The 25,781-nt window shown below is 41.4% G+C and overlaps 1 protein-coding gene and 1 pseudogene across 8 annotated transcripts in view; both read right to left on the reverse strand.

Annotated features, from left to right (window-relative positions):
- Positions 1 to 159: 159 nt before the first annotated feature.
- Positions 160 to 25,781, reverse strand: part of OSBPL1A (oxysterol binding protein like 1A) — a 235,375-nt gene continuing 209,753 nt past the window's right edge. For 5 of the 8 annotated variants that reach the window (XM_063699127.1, XM_019013908.4, XM_055368594.2 and 2 more), the window contains 10 exons: positions 19,197 to 19,331; positions 17,812 to 17,909; positions 16,093 to 16,275; positions 10,492 to 10,599; positions 9,520 to 9,609; positions 8,438 to 8,564; positions 5,441 to 5,557; positions 4,692 to 4,815; positions 3,178 to 3,268; positions 160 to 1,404 (listed from right to left, as the gene is read on the reverse strand). In XM_063699127.1, the coding sequence (XP_063555197.1) occupies positions 1,302 to 1,404; positions 3,178 to 3,268; positions 4,692 to 4,815; positions 5,441 to 5,557; positions 8,438 to 8,564; positions 9,520 to 9,609; positions 10,492 to 10,599; positions 16,093 to 16,275; positions 17,812 to 17,909; positions 19,197 to 19,331 (1,176 nt within the window). In that variant the 3' untranslated portion in view covers positions 160 to 1,301. The remainder of the gene's footprint in view (positions 1,405 to 3,177; positions 3,269 to 4,691; positions 4,816 to 5,440; positions 5,558 to 8,437; positions 8,565 to 9,519; positions 9,610 to 10,491; positions 10,600 to 16,092; positions 16,276 to 17,811; positions 17,910 to 19,196; positions 19,332 to 25,781) is intronic. The other 3 variants (XM_063699129.1, XM_063699128.1, XM_055368595.2) reach the window with 1 other exon arrangement.
- LOC115931511 (uncharacterized) lies at positions 8,616 to 8,734 on the reverse strand (annotated as a pseudogene).

A 25,781-nucleotide genomic window follows, 5' to 3' on the forward strand; every position in this document is an offset into this window, starting at 1 on the left:
TGCCTACTTACCATTATGCATGCCAGGTAACTGGTTATCATCTCCTTGACCCTGGGAGCTATGGTACCACAAGGACTTCTTTCGTAGGACACGTCTAACAATTTAGGATAGTATTAAGTGGCAACATTAGTATATTTGAAATTTTAAAAGAAACCACACTTTTGGGGAACATTCTAAAGCCTTTATTTAGCATCAGGTAGATTATTTCATTATAACACTTGTTAACTTCAAGACAGCAATTAAAATCACGGACTGGCAGCTACCTAAGGCCCCTGGGAGCAGTATCTCAGTCTGGGGTTTGGGTGGATAAATACTATAAGATTTAAGATTAATGTGCCCCAATTAAAGGGGCAAAACTACTGTACAGTAGGTCTCCACACATATTTTAAGTACACAGGTACCTTGCAAACTTGAAATGCACAAGACCTCCTTTTATATAGTTTGATACTTACTTACATACATGAGTGCAACTTACTTTCCCTAGTGGCATTTGCCACTGGAAGTGGAAGCATTTAACAAGGTTTGTCATTATGTAATGGTGATTAAAATCTATATTTCTAGGGCATTTTTGTGAATTGCTAGATTTTATACATATTTTCAGTTCAAATGTAAACTTAAACATTTTAATGATACTGACTGCAGAAAACTGTAAAAGTAAATTCAGAGCACTAAGTAAATGAAATACTTTTCCAGTTTAATTCTTTAGAATTTTCAAATCAGAAATATCTATTCTGAATATTCAGGCATTTTTTTTCTTCTTGGAAGATGGAAGGGGTAAAATTGGGAGGATTAGTATGAATAAAAGCCATCTTATCAATGAAGTCTTCATAAAATGACATAACCTCTATATTTGAGAATAAACATTGTATAGGAGGAGAGTTCTAAATATGTCAAAGGTTACATCTAAAACATTCAAGCATGACAGCATAAAAATATTCAAAATAACTTGATTTGGGATTACTATATAGTTCCATAAAGCTAAAGTTACATTTAGGTATAAACCTTCAGTAAATATGGCAACAGCAACCATAAAAAGCATATTCCCCAGCAGTGTTCTCTTACCTCTATATAAAATAGTATTCCAAATAAGTACGTTTTATAGCAAAATTATGCATTTTTCCTAAGACTTTCATCACCAATATCGCCTTATACCCTGCTTTTGTTGGGTGAAATGCAGTTATCTCATGAGTGTTTTTTCATTTTTTTTTTAAAAGATAAGTAGAAACCAAGGGAAAAAAATTTAAAAACATAGGTTTAAGACTTATTTGTAGATTAGCCAAACACCCTGACTTGTATGCATTTTAATAAATGTCAGGCAAATTGAAGTAATTTCTGTCCCAGTAGCTGCCAGAGTAAATCCAGTCCTGTGCTCCATTGTAGGGATTAGGACCTTGATGGAACCACCTGTTAAAAGAAAAAGGACAAGACTTACAGGGGAAACTATGGAAAATCACAGGCTGTTTCTTCACTAGTTTGCAGTATTATTCTATTGCAGCAACTCATTCTGTGAGTGAGGGATAGTTCTAAAGAGATGCTGAAGTGATGCTGTTTTTCTGCTTAGGTAGGGAACAGGTCTGTGGAATAATATTCCAAAAGGGGTAATGATACCATGCAAAAGGCATATGGATTTCCCACCAGGATCTAGCAAGCTACTTGACAGAAGCAGGGTCTTCTAATAGGTTGGTTCGAAACAATGTATTTGTCTAACTGGTTTACCCTCTAGCCTGGGTCTTATTTTCCACAAGGCATTTTTTTAAGTAGTTGGGAATAAATTAGGATAAGGAAATTAACATTTACAGCATACCCACAGCAGTATGTAAGGCACCTGGTTCAGTGTAAATGCCCTTCAAACTCCTTTTTTTTTTTTCTTTGAGAAGCAGTTTTGCTCTTGTTGCCCAGGCTGGAGTGCGATGGTGCAATCTCAGCTCACTGCAACCTCTGCCTCCCGGGTGAAAGCGATTCTCCTGCCTCAGCCTCCCGAGTAGCTGGGATTACAGGCATGCACCACCACACCCAGCTAATTTTGTATTTTTAGTAGAGACAGGGTTTCTCCACGTTGGTCAGGCTGGTCTCGAACTCCTGACCTCATGATCCGCCCACCTCGGCCTCCCAAAGTGCTAGGATTACAGGTGTGAGCCACCGCACCTGGCCTCAAATTCTTAAACTTCCATTTTACAGATGAGAAGCTGAATGTCCAAGCAGTTAAATAACTTGCCCAACCTAGTAACTGATGGCAAATTTAGGTTTAAGGTTAAAGACCATGATTTTTCTAATACACCATGCTACACATAATCCAAAAGACATGAATAGACATTTCTGAAGACATACAAATAGGCAACAGGATACGAGAAAATGTTCAACATCACTAATTATGAGGGAAACGTGAATAAACCCCACAAGATTATCGTCTTACACCAGTTAGGATGGCAATTATTAAAAAGAAAAACATGCTGGCGAGGATGCAAAAAAAGCAAGCTCATACACTCGTAGTGAAAATATAAATTAGTACAGCCATTATGGAAAACAGTATGGAGATTTTTGGGTTTTTTTTTTTTTTTGAGACGGAGTCTCGCTCTGTCGCCCAGGCTGGAGTGCAGTGGCGCGATCTCAGCTCACTGCAAGCTCTGCCTCCCGGGTTCACGCCATTCTCCTGCCTCAGCCTCCTGAATATCTGGGACTACAGGCGCCCGCCACCACGCCCAGCTAATTTTTTGTATTTTTAGTAGAGACGGGGTTTCACCATGTTAGCCAGGATGGTCTCGATCTCCTGACCTCGTGATCCGCCCGCCTCGGCCTCCCAAAGTGCTGGGATTACAGACATGAGCCACTGCACCCCGCCAGAGATTTCTTAAAAAAAACTTAACTACCATAGGATCCGGCACTCCCACTACTGGGTATCCAAAGGAAAGGAAGTCAATGTATCAAAGGGATACCTGCATCCCCATGTTTATGACAGCACAATTCACAATAACAAAGATACGGAATCAACCTGTGTCCATCAATGGATGAATGGATAAAAGTCAGTGGAAATAACTTTTTTTCAGGCCTGGGACAACTCGGCAGGGTTTGTGTTAGATAGGCCCTTGCTCTGGGGTCACAGTGTCTGGCATCCCTGCCTCGTCTGCACACAGCAGCCTGCCTGAGGGCTCAGCCACACCCCCTGACTCAGGCACGCACCTCGTCTTCCAGTCCTCTTCTGACTTGGACCTGTTTTTGCGGGCTGCTCTTTGTTTTTCCTCAAGTCGTTTTTTTTCTTCACTAGCTTGATCTAAAATAAGAACATCAACACAAACCATTAACACTCTACATAGAGGATGCCAGGCACGGTATTAAGCACAAGAACTTCACAAAAGAACCGTATCTACACGTTATCTCCCTTTTATTAGAACACAAATACCAGAATCAAATATCAAGCAAAAATTTTAACAGATACCTGGGCTAGTAAGAGGCAGAGCTGGTATCACAGACGCAGCATCTCTTTCACAGCCTATGCTCTTAACAACCTGGCCAAGAACAACCTGTTTATTCTTAAGGCCAAAACGACTGTGTTAAAATTCTTCAGTGAAAACTTGGGTGTAAAAACTAAATAAATGTGAAATTATTCTGAATTCTTAGGAGACCTCACAGAGCTTCTTCAGATGCCATTCTTAAGAAATTTAAACTGTCTTCCAAAATACTGTTGCTGTGTCTCACTTTTTCTCCACTGTGGCACTATGACATGTTAGATGTGATGGCTCTATCATAAGAGGTTGCCTAGTGTGGGAGAGGATATTTAGCAGCATCCCTGGCCTGCAGACGCCAGCAGTCCCTCCTAAAAAGTGACAACCAAAGTCTTCAGACTTTGCTACATGTCTCCTTGGGGGGAAAAATGCCCCCCTTTTGAGAACCACTGAGTTGGAAGAAATTTAACACTATAAGATAAAAATGGGCTGGGTACAGTGGCTCAGCCTGTAATCCCAGCACTTTGGGAGTCTGAGGTGGGCGGATCACCTGAGGTCAGAAGGTCCAAGACCAACCTGGCCAACAGGGTGAAACCCCATTTCCACGAAAAATACAAAAATTAGCCGGGTGTGGTGGCACATGCCTGTAGTCCCAGTTACTCAGGAGACTGAGGCACAAGAATAGCTTGAACCCAGGAGGTGGAGGTTGCAGTGAGCCGAGATTGCACCACTGCACTTCAGCCTGGGAGACAGAGCAAGACTCTGTATAAAAAAAGAAAAAAATGTTGTAATACCCCATTTACCCTGATGTGATTATTACATATTATATGCCTGTATCAAAATATCCCACATACTACATAAGTATATACACCTACTTATACCAACACACAAAAACATTTAAGTTATAATTAACCAAGGGGAGGCCACACTCTCCTCTGAGGCTGACAAGGTGCTATGTAAATTCTGAAGTAGACAGTGACTTAATTAGTCGGAATATGCCTCTGGCCATCTCCAGTATATTAAATTCTCAGGGGAGTATTACCACAATAATATGAGCTAATAAGGTCTGCGCAGATTTCCAAATTTAAAATAAAAGTTACTGAATTTAAATTGAATGTTAACTCAAACTTAATCTCTAAGAGAGACTAAAAACGCTAGTACCCCAATGATGCTAACAATCACCAGGAATAAACAAAGCATCATCCCCCGAGAAATGAGTCTTCACTGGTGGCTCTGGCGGATGCTAGTTACCTATCTCTCCATTTTCCATGGCTCTGATGTCAGGCCGTAACCTGCAGTCTGTCTTGGGAATCACACTCTCCATGTCTTTGTCTACTTCATTCAAGACCATTGCAAAACTAGTAAAATTATACATCTGAAAAGAAGCAAAAGGATGAAATTAAAATATGCCAAGGCATAATGCAAATGAAATGTCCTGAAAGTAGAAGAGGGTTGACTTGACAATGACCCCCTCCCTTTCATGGTAACAATGGTCAGTCTTTCTCAGATCACACATATCTAAATGTTTTCACCAAAATCTGCACCATCTGTGGGTATCTCTCAAAAAAATCTCAAAGCACGCTTTGCAGAATAAATATCCTCTATCATGATCAACTTTAAATAGAACTCTAAGCAAAAATCAACATTCTTTTAGCTTCATTAAAATCATTCCTTGCTGGGTCTGGAGGGCTGGTACTGACTAGGCTGCACCAGCTTATATTTAATAAGGACCAGTTTTACCGCTAAGTAGCTATTAAAGAAGCCCCAGTGAAGTCCTAACCCAACACATCCTCCCAGCCAGATGCCAGAGGGATGGACAGCATGATGCACTTATGACGCGCTGAGCTCAGGCAAGAAGGGAGCACCCGGGAGCCAGTGGGGGCTCAGGATGCCAACCTGCCTGTCTCCATGCTGCCTGGGCTGACCCTGCACGGGCCAGGAAAGAGTGCCACAATGCTGAACACAGACAGTGAGGCCACAGCCAGCAAGCCCAGTCTCACCTGGGCAGAATTTGGAGGCCGTGGGGCTATTCGCCATAGAAGAACGCTTCCAGGGATAATGAATACACTTTCAGAATCCGGCATTGGCATTTCATCCGACTCCTCAGAGGTGCTCATCTAGAAAAACCAATCCATGAACAAAATTTAAGTAGAAAGTTTTAAGATACAGTCAAGCACCACATAATGACATTTTCAGTCAACAACAGACTGTAAATATGATGGCAGTCCCCTAAGGTTACAGCGGAGCATGTATAGAAATCTGCTATATGGCAATTGATATTGGCACTGCGGATCAAGTAAGGGAAATGACCGATACTCAGTAACGGTGTTAGGACTTTTGGCTTTCCACATGAAAAAAGAGATATACATAAAAATACATACACGATCTTAGTTTGTGTAAGTACACTGTATGAGGTTCACGCAATGATGAAATCACCTAATGATTTCTTAGAACATATCCCTGTCCTTAGGAAAATACATATACACTTACAAATTGTAAATCATCGTTTATTGCACACCACTAGAATGTAAACTACATGAGGGCAGGGACACTGTGACTTTCTAATTCTTATATCCTTACTTTGAACACAGTGTGGGAAGCCAACGGATACCTGCTGAATGCCCGAGTGGGTGCTAAGAGTCTCACAAGCTTCGTGTGTTGTGCCACTTAGTGTTATCCACATTTAAGTCATTATCATCATCACTCTTTGCTATAGGGTTTTATGTTTTTAAGGCTGTTTCCTTCTTAAAGACAAAATAATTCATTTGAGTATTTATTTTTAATATTTTTGAGATAGGGTCTTGCTCTGTTGCCCAGGCTGAAGTACAGTGGTGCAAGCACAGCTCACTGTAACCTCAAACTCCTGGGTTCAAGCAATCCTCCTGCCTCAGCCTTCCAAAGCATCATTTGAGTATCTACTAAGGAACTACTGGAGGCCCAGCAACTGGGGTGCTAGAGAAGCACCATCACTACCTGACTTTCGTGGAGCTCACACACCAGAGAGGAACAATCTGAGAACAACAAAAGGTTACATTCTTGGGGAAGTCAACCAAATGTATCAATGCCACAAAACCAGGAGGGATCCTGAATGCATCTGATGAAAAGAGAATTTTTCATTAGATGAAATACAGGGAGCCAGCATTTCCTCGGGCTCCCCTCCCCGCGGCCCAGCTATGCTAGTGCTCTATGTATGTGGTCTTTATGCAACAACCCCTCGAGGAGAGGTCACGACCACTTTTTAGACATATGGAATGAAGGCTTTGGAAGGGTAAGTCATAGTCCCAGCATCACACAGTGAACAAATCTAGAACTACTGGCTGAGACACATTCAGTGAATATACAGTTTACAAAATAGCACAGAGGTGACAACGCTAATGACACAAACTTCCCGCAGCGTCTGTGTTCAGGAACGTCAGAAATCCATGGTAGGCAGATGACAGGAACACAGGAATGAGAGAGACCAGAAAAGCAGTGGATGTGTGAGAATACCTGCTCTCTCTCCAAGGGGAAAAAAAAATACTTTTTCACAGACTGACTGGGAATTTAGGGAATATAAGGAATCTTCTCTGGAATTTCACCAACATTCTCAGCCATCCGCACTCTGTGAAGAGGTTGGAAGGCAAGCATGTTGGGGAGATCGTCTTTGTCAAGGTGCCTCCTATTAGCAGGAGCTGCTGCCAAGGAGTTTGTGCTGGGGGTCCCAGAATCCCGGACATGCCCTTCTCAGCCCCATCAGTTTCCTGCTGGCTGTAGAGCACAGTTGGTGCACAGTTCCCGTGGGCAGGAACACGGGATATAAAGAGGGAAGCAGAACTGTGCACGCACAGCTAAAGGGAAACAAAGAAGGAAAGAAACAGTCCCAGCCACAGGAAAGCAGAATGCTCCGGCCATTTAATAAACCTCTTTTCACTTTGGGAGCAAGGCTAACTCCGTCTACAAAGAAAGTCACTCATAAATACACCTTCTGCTTTTGAGGGATCTTAGGGCTTCCTGAACTTTCACATGCATAAGAAACGCTAAAGAGCCCCAGAGACTGGTCTTCAGTAGGTCTGAGGTGAAGCTGGGCCGCCTGCATTTCTAATGAGCTCGCAGATGATGCTCAAGATGCCAGTCCGAGGAAGTACTTTTGGCAGAAATGACTTTATCAGTCTTTACTATGAGCAGATACTATTCTGAGCCCATTATGTTTGTTAACTCATTTAACAGGTAGGTGCTATTATAGTGCCCGTGTTACAAATGGAGGCAGTGAGGCAGAGAGATGAGAAATCTCGGCTTGTACTGCTCATCACCGGTGGGGCTAAGATTCTAACCCAGAGTTTGTGCTCGGAACCATTATCTTGGTTACTGGAAAGGAATCCGTCCTCAAACATTTCCTGTCCAAAGAGGTGCAGTCCTCAAGCATTTATGCCAGGAGGGAAGGGGCAGGAGTTTGCTAACCACTGGAGCCTGCTTGGGACCACGCGACAAGAAGCCACGTATGTGCCTCCCCTACTGGGATTTAACTATCCCACAAAGAAGAAAGTTTAGTAAGAGGAAAGCAGCCCAGGGATGACTCCTTTAACTATGACCATCTTAACTGCGGTAATTTCACGATAAGGAACAAGGCAACAAAACTGATGATAAGCATGAAAATGTCAGAGAGAATTTTGGAGGAAATTTTAAATCTTCAACAATTTCAATTTTCAATGCACATAAACAGGAGGAAAAGAAAATGTTTAAGGTGAACTCCAACATTCCAAAGCTATGTGAATTAAAGCAAAGCTCCACATATAACTGCTCCACAGTTAAAAAACTGATAGGTGTCCACATCCTATACAAGGCTATGCCGAGTACTTGTTAAAGCAAATGTCTGATCATTAAAAAGAGAAAAGTGACATGCATTAGCAACAAGGAAGAAGAAAGTTAAACTGTGACCCTAGAACAGGCCACCTCCAAAAGGATTAGTACACATTGAAGAATCCAGTTATTCCTTCGATACCACCTTACAGGATGTTCACCTGTTTGCTGTTCTTCTTCTCTTCTGTATTTTTCTTATCATTTTTTTTGTAAGCATCAAACGTGGCAGGGTCAACGCTGTATAAACATTCAGTCCACTTCCCATAGAGGGCACAGAGCTTCTTTTTGCTGTCAAGAAAAACTGATGTTTAGTTAACAAACCAGTGTTTGTTTTTTTAAAGCCAGCAGCACCTGGTATTCCCAGGCGGTCTCCCATCCGAGTACTAACCAGGCCTGACCCTGCTTAGCTTCCAAGAGCAGATGAGATCAGGCGTGTTCAGGGTGGCATCGCCATAGACTGTTTTGCTGCAATTGAATATTACTATAAAGGTGTGTACGACTCACAGAGTCTCACTCTGTCACTCAGGCTGGAGTACAGAGGTATAATCATGGCTCACTGTAGCCTCAACCCCCTGGGCTCAAGGGTTCCTCCCACCTCAGCCTCCAGAGTAACTGGGTACACAGGCATGCGCCACCACGCCTGCCTAATTAAAAAGAAGTTTTTTTGTAGAGACAGGCTCTCACTATGTTATCCAGGCTGGTCTCGAACTGGCTGCAAGCAATCCTCCCCACTCAGCCTCCCAAAGTGCTGGGAATACAGGCGTGAGCCACTGTGCTCAACCAAATCAGGTTCTTTAATGAAATAAACTTCCTTGTAGAAGAAAGATTTTTCAACTTATTAGAATGCTTGTTTCCTAGGTTATGGCAATTTTTTTTGTTTTTTTTTTTTTAGATGGAGTCTCGCTGTCACCTGGGCTGAAGTGTGGTGGTGCGATCTCGGCTCACTGCAACCTCTGCCTCCCAGGTTCAAGCAATTCTCCTGCCTCAGCCTCCCAATGGCTGGGATTACAGGTGCCCTCCACCATGCCTGGCTAATTTTTTTGTATTTTTAGTAGAGATGGGGTTTCACTATGTTGGCCAGGCTGTTCTTGAACCTGACCTCGTGATCTGCCCACCTCAGCCTCCCAAAGTGCTGGGATTATAGGTGTGAGCCACTGCGCCCAGCCGACAATGTATTTTAATACCGACATTTTATCTAGTGAACAAAATCTATACTATTCAACATTTAAAAGAGAAATTTTACCTTTTATCTTGAATGTAGCCTTCAACTTTGTGTAATTCCTTACCAAAAAGGCCACATGGCTTAAAATTCAACACACATTTGTCCCCAGTCCTATAAAGAAAATATTAAGTTCAGATTATCATTTATTAGCAAAGCAGCAGTAGAGAAAAATAACTGTGATCACTTTCCTAGCAGCAGCTACTGTTTATGGATTTTCTCTGTGTGCCAGGCTCCATACTAAAGTGATAATGATTAATCCTCGATTGGTAATCTTCCCACCATAAAGAAAAGGTATGTGAGGGGCAGAAAGAATACATGACTTGCCTAAGGTCACAAAGTAGAATGGGAGCCCAGCTCTTTCTAGTAACTCCTATGCCCTGTCTCCCTGGCCCCCACTAAACAAAGGAAGCAAAATGAGCTGAGATTGGAATTAAGGTTCACAGCAGCTGGGTAGGCTGGGTTCACCCAGTCTTCCTTAATCAGAGACTTTAATGAACCCTCTTTATTAAATAAATGGGCTTCTAGTCATTCAAGAGTTAGTTATATTGCCTGATCCTTTTTTTTTTTTTTTTTTTTTGAGATGGAGTCTTGCTCTGTCATCCAGGCTAAAGTGCAGTGGCGCTCTCGGCTCACTGCAACCTCCGCCTCCTGGGTTCAAGCAATTCTCCTGCCTCAGCCTCCTGAGTAGCTGGGATTACAGGCACCCGCCACCGTGCCCAGCTAATTTTTGTAATTTTAGTAGAGACGGGGTTTCACCATCTTGGCCAGGCTGGTCTCGAACTCCTGACCTCGTGATCCACCCGCCTCGGCCTCCCAAAGTGCTAGGATTACAGGCGTGAGCCACCGTGCCCAGACTATATTGCATGATTCTTAAATTTTCATCAGCCTGTTCTAGAGCTTTTCTTTAAAAACAAACAAAACAAAAAAACTGATGTCCACTAAAACTGCTTGATGAAAACTGAAGGAATGGACGAAGTACCCAAGGTGCCTTACTTGTGGTTTATAATTTCCACATTGCCGTACTGTTCGATCCACAGTTTACCCACAATGATATTATGCACACAGCAGGTGGGATTTGTCCATGTATATGCCTCATTGTGTCTAAAAAACAAAACCAAACCCAGAAGCATAAGTGAGAGGTATCACTTTGTTTAAAAAGTACACTTGTTCCAAATGCCATTACTCAGAATAACAAACCAGGCTGCTTGAGATAACTACGTTCTAAGCCTTTAAAAATTCTATTGATGTTAACTCACCATAAAATTGGGATCATTTGCCCATTCTTGTTTCTTAAAAGGGAGTAACGGCTTAAGAAAAAATTCTATACTTCCACCAAACTCCAAATAAACTACGTACATAATCATTTTAAGCATTCAAAAGTGTCATGAAACATTAAAAACAGCTAAAGTAGAGACACAAAATAAAAAGTCTATTTAGCACTTTCTAGAGAAAGTACCCTCCAGCTCACCAAAGGAAAAAACTCATCTATGTGAATAAACTCCGATTTTATAATCCTATATACCCAGAGGAATAGAAATCGTTCTACCATAAAGATACATGCACGGGAATGTTCACTGCAGCACTGTTCACAACAGCAAAGACATGGAATCAACCTAAATGCCCATTAATGATAGATTGGATAAAGAAAATGTGGCACACATACACCATGGAATACTATGCAGAACAAGATCATGTCTTTTCTGGGAATATGGAGGAGCTGGAGTCCATTATCCTTAGCAAACTAACGCAGGAACAGAAAACCAAATACCACATGTTCTCATTTATAAGCGGGAGCTGAATGATGTGAACTCATGAACACAAAGAAGGGATGAACAGACACTGGGGCCTACCTCAGGATGGAGGTTTGGAGGAGGGAGAGGATCAGAAAAAATAAGTATTGGGTACTACGCTTAGTACCTGGGTGACGAAAGAAACCCGCATGACAACAGTTTACCAACAGAACAAACCTGCACATGTACCCCCAAACCTAAAATAAAAGTTAAAAAAAAAGTTTTATTTTACTTTTTATTTTTTTTGAGACAGAGTCTCGCCGTGTCACCCAGGCTGGAATGCAGTGGCGTGATCTCGGCTCATTGCAACCTTCGCCTCCTGGGTTCAAGTGATTCTCCTGCCTCAGCCTCCCGAGTAGCTGGGACTACAGGCGCGTGCCACCATGCCCAGCTAATTTTTGTATTTTTAGTAGAGATGGGTTTTCGCCATATTGGCCAGGCTGGTCTCGAACTCCAGACCTCAGGTGATCCACCCGCCTTGGCCTCCCAAAGTGCTGGGATTACAGGCGTGAGCCACCGCTGTACCTTCATATATTTGTCCTTAGATATGTGTCTTTTAATTTACATAAGGTAAAATTCATTTTTGTTGGTACTCAGGTTTATGCTTGCATAGATCTGTGTAACCACCACCAACACAATCAGAATCCTAAACAACTCCTCCACCCACAAACACTTCGCTCATGCTTCTCCTGGTAGTCAAACCTTTCTCCACTCCTAATCCCTGGATCTCCAACTCACTCCTTATCCCCAACAACTGATCTGTTCTCCATTGCAATAGTTTTTCCTTTTCCAGACGTCATATAAATGTAGATTACCTTTTGAGATTAGCATCTTCAATTTGTATAATGCACCTGAAATTCATCTGTGTTGTTCTACGTATCAGTCTTTGTGCTGAGTAGGATTCCGCTGTATGGATATGCCACCGTTTGTGTGACCATTCACCCACTGAAGGGCATGTGGGCTGTTTTCAGTTTTTGGTGATGATGAATAATGCTACTGTAAACATTTGTATACAGGTTTTGGGATGAACCTAAGTTTCCATTTCTCTAAGGCAAATACCTAGGTGTAGTATTGCTGAATCATGTGGTAAACATAAGGTTAACTAGATGAGAAACTGCCAAACTGTTCTCCAGGGTGGCTCTACCATTTTACATTCCAACACCAACAATACACAGGTTGAGCATTCCAAATTCAAAACTTGGACATCTGAAATGCTCCAAAGTCTGAAACTTTTTGAGCACTGACATGACACTCAAAGGAAATAGTCACTGGAGTATTTTAGATTTTGGAATTTTGGATTTGAGATGCTAAACCAGTAGGTATATTGCAAATATTACAAAATCTGAAAATATTCAAAATCCAAAACACTTTTGGTATATTTTAAAAAAGGGATACTCAACCTGTATGAGATTTCTAGCTCCTCCACATCCTTGTCAGCACTTGGTATTGTCAATGTTTACAATTATTTTGATTTTAGACATTGTAATAGGTATAAATATAAATTGTAATAGGTATAAATAGGATAGCTCATTGTGGTTTTAACTCTGCAGTTCTCTAATAACTGATGCTGTTGAACATCTTTTTAAATTTTTATTTTATTTTTTTAGAGATGAGGTCTTATTCCACTATCTAGGATGGAGTGCAGTGATGGATCATAGCTCACTGCAGCCTCGAACTCCTCGGCTCAAGTGACCCTCCTGCCTTAGCTTCCCTAGTAGCTATGACTACAGGCATGTGTCCCCATGCCTGGCTAAATTTATTTTATTTTATTTTTTTAGAGATGGAGTTTCACTATGTTGCCTAGGCTGGTCTTGAACTCCTGGCCTCAAGCAATCCTCCTGCCTCAGCCTCCTAAGTAACTGGAATTATAGGTGTGAGCCACTGCAATCAGCTGACTTCATGCGCTTATTTGCCATATATATATATATATATATATAATTATATATGAAGTATCTATTCATTTTTTATTGTTCTTTTTTGTTGTTGTTGTTCCAGAGACAGGGTTTCACTCTGTTGCCCAGGTTGGAGTACAATGGCGCAATCATGGCTCACTGCAGCCTCGAACTCCTGGGCTTGAGAGATCCTCCCACCTGAGCCTCCCAAGCAACTGGGACTATAGGTGCATGTCACCAAACCCGGCTATTTTTAAAATATTTTAGTAGAGACAAGAATCCCACTATGTTGCCCAGGCTGGTCTCTAACTCCTGGGCTCAAGTGATCCTCCCACTTCAGCCTCCCAAAGTGCTGGGATTACAGGCATGAGTCACTGTGCCTGACCTTATCATTTCTTATTGTTGAGTTTTAAGAATTCTTTATATATTGTGGCTACAAGTCCTTTGTTGGCTATATGATTTGCAAATAATTTTTACTATTCTATAGTTTACTTTTCATTCTCTGAACAGTATCTTTCGATATAAGGTTTTTAATTTAATAAAATCTAATTTATCACTTTTTGTCTTTTATGGGTTATAATTTTGGTATCATATCCATATGAGTTCTTTGCCTAATCCAAAGTTGTAAGAGTTTCTCCTATGTTTTCTTCCAAAACCCTTAGTCTTACATTTTATATAAATGATCTATTTTGAGCTGATTTTTGTAAAAGACATGAGGTCTAGTTTGAGGTTCATTTTTTAACATATAGATGTCCAACTGTCTCCATAGCACAGATGGTTGTCTGTGGAAAGGACTATTCTTCTTAGCTGTATTGCCTTTGCACCTTTGTCAAAAATCAACTGACCACATTTCTGCGGGTCAATTTCTGGATTCCCTTCCCCGTCGCATTAATCTATACTTTGTCTATAGTTTGGCCACCACCACACTGTCTTGATTACAACAGCTTTAGCATTAAGCCTTAAAATTGGGTAGTGGGAGTCCATCAATTCTGTTCTTCCTTTTCAAAATTATTTTGGCTGTTCTGTCATTTGCCTTTCCATACAAACTTAGAATTCGTAAGTTAGAATCAACTTCTCTGTATCTATTAAAAATCATCTTGGGATTTTGATTTGGACTGTGCTCATACAGACTGCTTATAGATCAGTGAGGGGTGAACTGACATCTTAACTATAATTGAGGCTTCCAAATATATCGAGACAGTGTGTCTCTGCATTACTGAGGTAATTCTTGATTACTTTCAACAGTATCTTGTAGTTTTCAACATACACATCCTTTACATATTTTGACATTTGCATTCTGCCATTGAGCCTATCCCAGTTATTATATTCTATTACTATATTTTTAGTACTAAAATTTCCAAAAATACGTCTTCTTTTTTTTTTTTGGCTAAAATGTCTTTTTCTATTTTAGTTTGTTGAGATTTTCCTGTTGCTTGGTATGCTGAATGATTTTGGATTGTATTCTGCACACCTGAATATTGTAAGACTCTGTCCTCTTAACCTCTTCTGGAGAATACTGATAAAAATTTTGTTTTAGTAGGCAATTAACAGAGTTTCAGGCCAGAAGTCCTGACTCTCCTCCTGTGAGCTTTGATTCCAGTGTCAGTTTAATTTTCAAAGCCTCTGTAGTGCTGCTCAGATCCACCCCTCAATAGCCATCCAGGGACCTGGCTCTCAGGCCACATAGCATTTCAGATCCTGAGGCCCTTGTGTACCCTTCTGGGTCATTTCAATGCATGTGTGTAGGGATGAGCGTAGGAACTCATAATGCAGCTTCAGGGGACCCCTTTCTTGAGCTCCCTCCTCTTTGTGGTTTCCCCAACACTCTTAGACACCAGGGGGCGCTTTCTCTCCCCTCCGGCTGGCAAGCTGGGGTTTGAGCCTCTCTGCTCTGTCTTGTATCTCCCACAACCAGGTCTTCTTCTGGGGCAAAGGGGTAAAAGAAAAGAAAGAAAAACAAGTAACAGGAATTCTCTCACACTCTTTGAACCCCAGGGGTTCCTTTACTCAGTTTCTCTGGCCAAAGAGAAGGACTCTGAGGTACATGTGTGATTGCCACAGCCACCATCGCAGCAGGAGTGTAGCTACAGACCCTAGTGCTTGCTTTGGGGCAAGGCTGTGAGACAAAATTAAAACAGGATTTCCCCTATTCTCTACTTCCTGCAAGGGTATCTTTCTAGGTCCTTTAATTAGAAAGAAAGAATTACTCTCAGAACTTTTTCGGTCGGCCTCTAATCCCCAGTTCTGCAATTTGCTGCTCTGATTCTCAGCCAGATTTGGGAGAAATATATAAAACCAGTAAACTCACTGCCATATTGGTGTTCAGGTTTTGATTTCTCTCCCCAGTCTGCCTGCTACTATCTACTTTTCAGAGTCTTTGGGTTGTTGCTTTGTCTTCTGTCCGGGGTATCTAGTTGTAATCAGTGTTAAAGAGATAGGGTATCGTATGCTTATTCTATCCTAACTGGAATTAATTGTGGATTTAAAGCTCATCTTACAAAAGAAGAGAACTCCCAATTTATCTAACGCCTAACATGTGCCACACAATTGTCATTTCATTATTTCTCAGAGTGAATTCATTTTGAAAGATCTGTAAACAAAACATTGGCACAAGGATATAAAAAAGCATGTTTCATAAGAACTGTCATGAAGCAATTAACTCCATCGATCTTAAAATAGATCCAAACACCAGAGTCAAAAATCAAGTTAAACTATTTACACATACCCAGATTAATTAGCAATGGCTACTGCCATGTTTCTCAAATTCTTTTACATAGAGGTAGACAGTTTGCACTGTATGAAAGCTGTTTCTTTTTCTCCAGCTTTTGAACAGTAAGGTCAGCTGAGTGTGCATGTCTACACTTACAGGCAGGTCTACATGAAAAGAGTGTAATGGCTTGATTAGAACTCACTCAAGGAGCTCCAAGGTGATGGTTCCTTTGGGTTCTGCTTCTACACTCTTCCCCCAGAATTTCAGTTTGGGATAGATAGAGCCATGAAAGATGAAGTCATTGTTTAATCCTTCAGCATGAAATGCACTGATTGGTGGGTGATGGCTGACCTGTTCGGAGATGAGTCTAAATCCAAGGTCATCTCTTAAGATTTAAAAAAAAAAAAGAAAAAAAAAAGCAACATTATAATTAACTCTATCATTAAACATGTACATAATTGCCCTTTCAAAGTAAACAATTCTTTTGTTGTTGTTGTTGAGACAAAATCTTGCTCTGTCGCTCAGGCTGGAGCAGTGGCGTGATCTTGGCTCACTGCAACCCCTGCCTCCCAGGTTCAAGCACTTCTCCTCCCTCAGCCTCTCGACTAATTGGGATCACAGGCATGCACCACCACACCTGGCTAATTTTTGTATTTTTAGTAGAGACGGGGTTTCATCACGTTGGCCAGGTTGGTTTCGAACTCCTGACCTCGTGATCAACCCACCTCGGCCTCCCAAAGTGCTGGGATTACAGGCGTGAGCCACCCTGCCCGGCCAACAATTCTTTATTCTCATTGCAATGAAACAACTTAATATATGAGAAATTATACAAATGCAACCCAAACCACCAAATCCAATGTTGTAATGCTAGCTACTTGAACAAATTAAAACAAAGAACACCCAGATGAATTTGAATGATTTGCATGAAAAAATATTAGTCATGTAAATTTAAAACACATCATTCCTTTTACATTAGAGAAATCTAGTGTGTCCACTTTCAAACATCTAGGGAATAAATGAGATCAAAACTTGTGCAGAGAAGAGGAGGAACACATAGAAAAACTAAAGCCAAATAAAGTCCCTTAATCATATATAAACAAGACACAGGCTAGCTCAAGCAAACAGAACTGCACTTACAGATGTAGTCATTGCCTTCATGCAAACAATATATACTTATGCTAATATATTTTATTTATATTTTTTAATAAAGAGATATTTTTATAAGAGGGCCTCACTGTTGCCCAGGCTGGAGCGCAGTGGCTAATGATGGGTGCAACCCCACCACTGACCAGCACAGGAGTTTTGACCTGCGTCCATTTCTGACCTCCCTCTCCTGGGAGGTCACCATATTCATGCCAAACTTAGTGCAGACAGACACCTGGCCAGCATAGTGCACTACAGCCCAGAGCTCCTGGGCTCAAGAGATCCTGCTGCCTCAGCCTCTCAAGTAGCTGGGACTATAGGCCTGTGCCACCACAACCCAGCTAATAAACTTTAAATGATTATTTTTAGGAGATATACCTGAGGTTAAATGACGAGTTAATTGGTGCAGCACACCAACATGGCACATGTATACATATGTAACTAACCTGCACATTGTGCACATGTACCCTAAAACTTAAAGTATAAAAAAAAACAAAACTCGATCATGTCTTATAATCTACATAAGGAAAAAAGGAGGGTGATTAATCCCATGTGATCAGGAATACAAAAATCCTTGCAATTATTTCTTATAATGGTACCTTTTATATATGTTTCAGTATTTTTGACAGTCTCTAAAATAATAGCTATCCTAGAAACAAACATCAAAATTGTTAACTTGCTCCAGTCCTATATAATTGTTATTCGTGATGACCAATATGTATGTATTTCTCCTCTTCATCTGCAACGCTATATAAAGCATGCAAGTGAAAGGCCTCACCGCACTAATTCATAAGTCTCTCCCAGCAGTGGGTTGAAAGGCTTTCCAGTCCGTTCCCACTGAGAAGCAACAGCAGATACAGCAAACGCAGCTACACACTGTGGGACAGAGCATGAGAACAAGTCAAAAATAGCCAAGCTCGCTCCGCATTCTTTTAGGAACTGAAATTTTACTGAAGACAGTAATTTACAGAATTATTTTGAGGAGTTTCATTACTTTGGAGTTTTAATATGGCTCTAGCAGTGGGACATGGAAACTTGGATATTCAGAATGAAAATTACTTTCAGTCACTTCCTACAGTGTTATTCCCAACCATGGTTTTCCTCACACTCTAACAGTGCTACAAATTCTCTCAAGGACTTTTAAAAAACCCTCAAGTGCAAAGTTACTTTTAATTCATTTAAAAATTTTTAAAAGTATGACACTCCAGGATTGGGGAAAGAGATATAAAACTCCACAACTTAACTGGTGTTAAGTCCACTGAGGTTGGAAAATGCTGACTTATATAAATGAAAGGACAGAAAGACTCAGTTTAGAATGCTATTGCTTTGTTGAAGGAGAACAATGTGTCCACTATACTCTACCTCTAACTAGTCCATCCATGTACAACATATAGTCTTCCATCTAAAACATTAAAAAGTGCAATTCCTTGCCGTCTTTTAACATATAGCAATGTATATATATTTATATACACAAGTAAGCACAAACATATTTTTCTATTTTGTGTGTGTGTGTGTATGTGTTAACTTCTTCTTGGAAACACCCCGAGAAAGTCTGAAAGAAGAAAGGTTGAATTCTTCCCCTAACACAACACTACTTTCTCAACTAAAGATTTAGCAAAAGCCAGCCGGGCGCGGTGGTGGCAGCACTTTGGGAGGCCCAGGCAGGCGGATCACAAGGTCAGGAGATCGAGATCATCCTGGCTAACACAGGTGAAAACCCGTCTCTACTAAAAAAATACAAAAAATTAGCCAGGCATTAGCGGCGGGTGCCTGTAGTCCCAGCTACTCGGGAGGCTGAGGCAGGAGAATGGCGGGAACCTGGGAGGCGGAGCTTGCAGTGAGCCGAGATGGTGCCACTGCACTCCAGCCTGGGTGACAGAGCGAGACTCTGTCTCACACACACACAAAAAAGGATTTAGCAAAACCCACTAATATCCAGGTTTGCTTAATGGGCCACCTCCCGCTTCTCCTGCAATACTCATCGGTCTCTGCACGATGGTGTCACCCTAACCAGAGGACACTCCAGACATGCGGACTGAGCTTTGATAAAATTGCCCAACCTCATATTGAATTTAACACTAATTGTGTGAACGTGTGTGTGTTCGGGGCTGGGTTGGTAGCAAGGTCTCTAAGAGTTAGACCTTTTCCTCCCTTGGCTCATACCTGCATCCTTTCCACAGGATCAGAGAGTGAACTGGCCTTGTGGATGAGGTAAGTATGCTCCATGTATTCAGTTAGGCGCTGTAGGAAGCTCAGAGGCTCATTAAATATAACTGGCATCGTGATCTTGGATAGTTCCTATTTAACCAGAAAATTGAAAGTGTTATGTCCCATATACATAACAAACAAACCTATTGTTATCTTTACATAACATCCTCCTGGAAAGGACAGAACAGAAACTAGCAACCCATGAAATTTCATCAATATTGGTTCAATTTCACAAATTCTTTCCAGAGCACCTAATACCACGGAGTATATCCTTCTAGGCCTTGAAGGAGGAAATACAAAGACTGCCCAAACATTCTCCTTGGCTCCAGGGAGCTCACTATCTGCTGGTGAGCATGAGCAGATGACTCTTCATCAGTCTGCCTTACATCAGAATTAGGAAATGGGAGACAAAGGCAATGGAGACAGAACGAAATTTTTCATAGTGGTGTTAAAATAATTAACTGCAGGGCCATTAATTACTGGAGATGGCTCCAGTGCCTTGAGTTCCTTCATAAGCAAACCGCTGAAACCCTCTCCCCTGTTGACTTAAGCCTCACCAATCAGAAACTGCCAAACTAACCTCTATCTAGGAACGTTACACTTTCACCAAATGAATACACTTTCTTTGTCTGGCTCCCTCAAAGAACACCTTATAAAAGTAAAAGCTCCCCTTCCTGCCTTCTCAGTGGAGTGTGCTGCCTTCTCAGTGGAGTGTGCTGCCTTCTCAGTGGAGTGTGGAACAGCTTCAGGTCTGGGGCTGTTCAAGTCATAAATTGCTGTCTGTTCAAATATATGTGTTAAAACTTCAATATGTCTACATTTATCTTGTAACAACGGGCTAAGGATTAACCACACATACCATTTTTGTGAGTAATTTTCCAAAAGAAATTTCACAGCTTTTGAAATGACAATGAAATGAAATGATATGACAACACCGAGCTTATCTGAGCACACCAATCTAGTATAAATTATGGTCTAGGGTACTAGCAGGCTACTGCATATTTTACAGAATAGATTTTAAATTCTGTCTGCCAAAATGCCTCCATCACAAGCGACTCTCAAAAATAATTTAACAATTAGGTAGGAAGTTTCTGACCTCAACTGCAACTGTTCAATTCTGTTTACCATGTGCCACCAGCAAGCAATATTCTGGTGAGACCTTTACAAAATTCATTAAGTAACACACTTATCTTGGTATTTACTGGAATATTCTGACAATCTTCCCAAACTTCTATCGACCATTCCCTTGGGAATCAGGTCTTTCATGAGGCCTGCTGGCTGGTTACTTGGGCGGGTGAACAGTCCTGAGGTGTAGTCAGGCTGAATGCCACCTGACTTACCTCTGACTTTTCCCCCTAAATATCCATATTCCCACTGAGATTTTCAATTAAAAATAATGCAACCTGCAAAGAACTGAAACTGGAGCGCATTCAAAGAAAATAAGCTCATTCATTACCATAAAATACTGCAGAAAACAGACATGTAACAGCTCAGGCTAATGAAAAGAAATGGTAAATTTATTGCTGCATCACTGGGGAGACGACGGAAAACAGGAATGTATATAGAGAAATAAAAGGCTCAACTACATACACTCTAAGAGCTCATTAAACCCAGAGATTCACTACTGGGCACAAGTCAGAAAAACTGTGACTGCCAAGGCTTGTCTTAATTGAAATGTCCCAGGCTCTCTTTCTTCTATTTTTCTTTCTTTCTTTCTTTCTTTTTTTTTTTTTGAGATGGAGTCTCACTCTGTCACCCAGGCTGGAGTACAGTGGCACAATCTTGGCTCACTGTAACCTCTGCCTCCCAGGTTCACGCAATTCTCCTGCCTCAGCCTCCGGAGTAGCTGGGATTACAGATGTGCACCACCAGACCTGGATAATTTTTGTATTTTTTTAGTAGAGACAGGGTTTCACCATGTTGGTCAGGCTGGTCTCAAACTCCTGACCTCAAGGGATCCGATCCTCCCACCTCAGCCTCCCAAAAGGCTGCGATTACAGGTGTGAGCCATAGCACCTGGCCTTCTATTTTTCAATAAAAACTATTGTTATTGTTTTTTTCTATTAAAAAAACTAACTGGGAAATACATAACTGTCTTAGTATAAAATATAATAATATTGAAATAAAAACATGAAAATGTCTCTTTACTTCCCTTTCCCACTCCTCTCCCCAGAGACAAAACAACAGCAACACTTTGGGATACATACCTATGTATTTACACACATATGCATACATACTCCTGATTTATATTCACACACACAGAGATTTTTCTTTTTCTTTCTTTTTTTTTTTTTTTGAGGCAGAGTTTTGCTCTTGTTGCCCAGGCTGGAGGGCAAAGGCGCGATCTCGGCTCACTGAAACCTCCACTTCCCAGGTTCAAGCGATTCTCATGCCTCAGCCTCCTGAGTAGCTGGAACTACAGGTGTGCAGCACCATGCCTGGCTAATTTTTTTTTATTTTTAGTAGAGATGGGGTTTCACCATGTTGGCCAGGCTGGTCTTGAACTCCTAACCTCAGGTGATCCACCCACCTCAGCCTCCCAAAGTGCTGGGATTACAGGCGTGAGCCACCGTGCCCAGCCAAGATTTGTTTTAATGCATGATGTCAGCTCTGTGTATTGAATCATTACACCTTCACTGTGTTTTGGGGATCTTTTAGCAGGGTGTTATACACATGTAAAGTACATACATCGAGTCTTTCCAGTTCTTTCTAATCACAGGATAGTATAATGCTAAAGACCACTGAACCAGATTGAGTTCCACTGCTGGGTTCACCTTTACTAGCTGTGTAGCTTTGACCAAGTTAAACCCTGTGCCAGTTCCCTCATCAATAAGTACTAAGTACTAATATAATAGTATCTATCATAAAGCATAATTCTGGGCACATTGGTAATGCTATATGTGTGTTTGTTAAATTTAAAACAAAGTCCATATATGGACATACCATGAACTATTTAATCATATATCTTTAAGAATATAGGCAAATATGGATTTCAAGTAGATTTCTCTAAAGTGGAGTTTCTGGGTCAAGAGCATGCTCATTTAATTTATTTATTTTTTCTTACAGATACTACCAAGCTGAATGCTTTCCAAAACACCTTAACCAATTTATACTGCCACCAATGCTGCATGACAGTCAACATCTCTGATGCTAAAAGAGGTGTATTATTCCCAATTTGTTCCTTCTGTCATGTTTATGCTTTCATTAAACACGTATTTAACTGAGCACCTACTATGTGCCAGGTACTGCAGTAAAAGCCTCATTACAACCACTTAACCTGGAATGCCCTGCTCTCTCTTCCCTTTATTCCTCTATGTCCTACCCAGATTTTAAGGCCCAGTTCAAGTCTTTCCTCCTCAAGTTTTGTAGCACTCACTGATTTCCTACTCTTTCCAACTGCTAGTGTACCAAAATGTACTGCTCACAACTGAGCATTTGATCAGAGATTAGATTTTATTACCTACTGTTATGGTATGGGTGGTAACCAGCTTATCTTGCTACATGTATAGTAATACAATTCCTTGGGAAACGGACACTATCTTATACCCCATCTACATCCCCCCATCACCTCACAGAGAGAGGGGAACACTGCAGGTGTGCCCTGCCCCAGATGCACCCTGCATTCTCGCTGCCCCCACCCTGCATTCTCATTGCCCCCACCCTGCATTCTCACTGCCCCCACCTTGCATTCTCATTGCCCCCACCCTGCATTCTCACTGCCCTGTGAGCTTTCCCTTTTCAGGCATTTGTCACACACTGCACTTCCCGCCTCCTTCAATGGAGAGCTCTTTGAAGACAAAGGTCTTGCTTAATAATGCATGTGGTTAACACAGCTAAATGCTGAGTAAAAAAAACTGGTTACTTTTGGAATATTATTCAGTGCTAAAAAGAAATGAGCTATCAAGTCATGGAAAGACATGAAGGAAACTTAGATGCCTATTACTAAGGGGAAAAAAGTCGATATGATTCCAATTGTATGACATTCTGGATAAGATGAAACTATGGAGACAGTAAAAAGGTCAGTGGTTGCCCAGGGTAAGGGGGAGGAATGAACAGACAGAGCAAAGGGGATTTTTAAGGCATGAAAACACTCTGTGTGGTACTACAATGTTGGATACATGTCATTACATGAACACGGAACACCAAGAGTGAGCCCTAGTATAAACTATGAACTTGGGGTGATGATGTATCGCAGGTTCACCAATTCTTTTTTCTTTTTTTTTTTTTTGAGACTGAGTCTCGCCCTGTGGCCCAGGCTGGAGTGCAATGGCGGCTCACTGCAACCTCCGCCTCCTGGGTTCGAGCAATTCTCCCGCCTCAGCCTCCCAAGGAGCTGGGACTACAGGCACGTGCCACCATGCCCAGCTAATTTTTTGTATCTTTAGTAGAGACGAGGTTTCACCACGTTGGCAAGGCTGGTCTTGAACTCCTGACCTCATGATCTGCCCACCTCGGCCTCCCAAAGTGCTGAGATTACAGGCATGAGCCACTGCACCCATCCAGGTTCACCGATTGTAACAAATGGGCCGCCCTGGTGAGGGATGCTGACAATGGGGAGGCTATGCACGTGTGGGGCCAGGGAGTGTGTGGGAACTCTCTGCACCTTCCTCTCAATTTTGCTGTAAACTGAAAACTACTTTATAAAATAAAAGTCTTTTAAAAAATAAAATTAGGCCAAGCATGGTGGCTCACATGTGTAATCTCACCAATTTGGGGACCAAGGCACGAGGATCACTTGAGCCCAGGAATTCGAGACCTGCCTGGGCAGCAAAGTGAGATCCCGTCTCTACAAAAAAATCAGAAAACTAGCTAAGTGTGGGGGCGTGCATCTGTAGTCCCAGCTACTTGGGAGACTGAGGCAGAAGGCTTGCTTGAGCTCAGGAGATCAAGGCTATAGTGAATCATGTTTGTGCCACTGCATTCCAGCCTGGGTGACACAGCAAGACCCTGTCTTAAAAAATAAAATAAAATTTAAGAAAATGAATTTTGATGAATCATACTTTAGGAAAGATCAAATTATCTTTCTAGTCCTGCTACAGAAAATATCATAGTCGCAGTCACATGTGATAAAAGAGAATGTAAAGCCAAAAAAGAGTAGCAAAAAAAGTACAGAAGAATGTTAAGGCAATTAAAGAGTTTGTAACAATTTTGGATGTATATTGTTTGTGGTACTAGACACAAACAACGTTACTGTGGTAATAGTGATATTTACACTTCAAAACTTTTGATGATTTTTCCTCATTCTAAATATTCACCTTAAAATCGGAAAAAACAGGTTATAAAGCAACATGTTCAAAAATATTCTAATCTTGTTAAATATGTTTTTATAGACATAGAAACAAATGCTAGAAGATAGTAACATCAAAAAGTTAATAGTGGGTATCTCTAGGAGTTGGGGGCATAGGGAATCCTAATAACCTTCCTTCTGCTTTTCTGTATTTTCCAGATTTCCTAAAATGAACATGTACTGCTCTTCTAATCAAGAGTAAAATGAGATGTTACTTTAAAACCTAAGGTGGCTCAGGCCTGTAATCCCAGCACTTTGGGAAGACGAGGTGGGTGGATCACGAGGTCAGGAGTTCGAGACCAGCCTGGCCAACATGGTGAAACCCTGTCTCTACTAAAAATACAAAAATTAGCTGGGCATGGTGGTGTGTGCTTGTAATCCTAGCTACTCGGGAGGCTGAGGCAGGAGGATTGCTTGAACCTGGGAGGCAGAGATTGCAGTGAGCCGAGATCATGCCACTGCATTCCAGCCTGGGCGACAGAACAAGACTCCGTCTCAAAAAAAAAAAAAAAAAAAAAAAAAAAATTCAGACAGGCAAAAGGAAAGGCCAGGGAAACTAACAGCCTCATACCGCAGCAGCTGGTGCACCTTATAATACACACATTTGCATTGATGCTAGTCATAAAATGGATAAGGAAAAATTGGCGTAGAAGTAATACAATGGAAAAAGAAGAGCAACAAAATACATTCAGATTAGTCCACTCCTAAGTTCCAGAGACAGGAAATTAAAAGAAGAGGTTCCTACTTCTTGGGCAAGGTTGCTAAAGATAAATAAATAAGAAAGGGCTCTGAACAGAGAGTAGAATGGTGGTTGCCGGGCTGACGAACGGGGAGTAGGGAAGTTGGTGTTTCGAGGGGACGGTTTCAGTTTTGCAAGCTGAAGAGAGTTCTCTGGATGGACGGTGGTGATGGTAGCACAGCAGTGCGAGTGTACTGATGCCACTGAACTGTATACTTAAAAATGGTGAAGGTGGTGCCTTTTTTGTTATATATATTTTGCCATAATTGTAAAACCAAGGGGAAAAAAATGAGCTCTGAGATCAAACTTCCTGCATTCAAATCCTAGCTGTACTACCTACTGCTTGCGTGGCAGCCAGCAAGTCCCTAACCTTTCCCCATAGTGGGGACAATTTCATTACATACCTCACCAGGCTTGTAAAGATGAGATGAATTCATTCATATAAAGCACTCAGAATAGTGCCAGGCATCTGTTAAGTGAGCAATAAATGCTACTATTATCACTGTTATTAATA

The sequence above is a fragment of the Gorilla gorilla genome, chromosome 17 (genome assembly GCF_029281585.2).
Source record: "Gorilla gorilla gorilla isolate KB3781 chromosome 17, NHGRI_mGorGor1-v2.1_pri, whole genome shotgun sequence".
Taxonomy (NCBI): domain Eukaryota; kingdom Metazoa; phylum Chordata; class Mammalia; order Primates; family Hominidae; genus Gorilla; species Gorilla gorilla.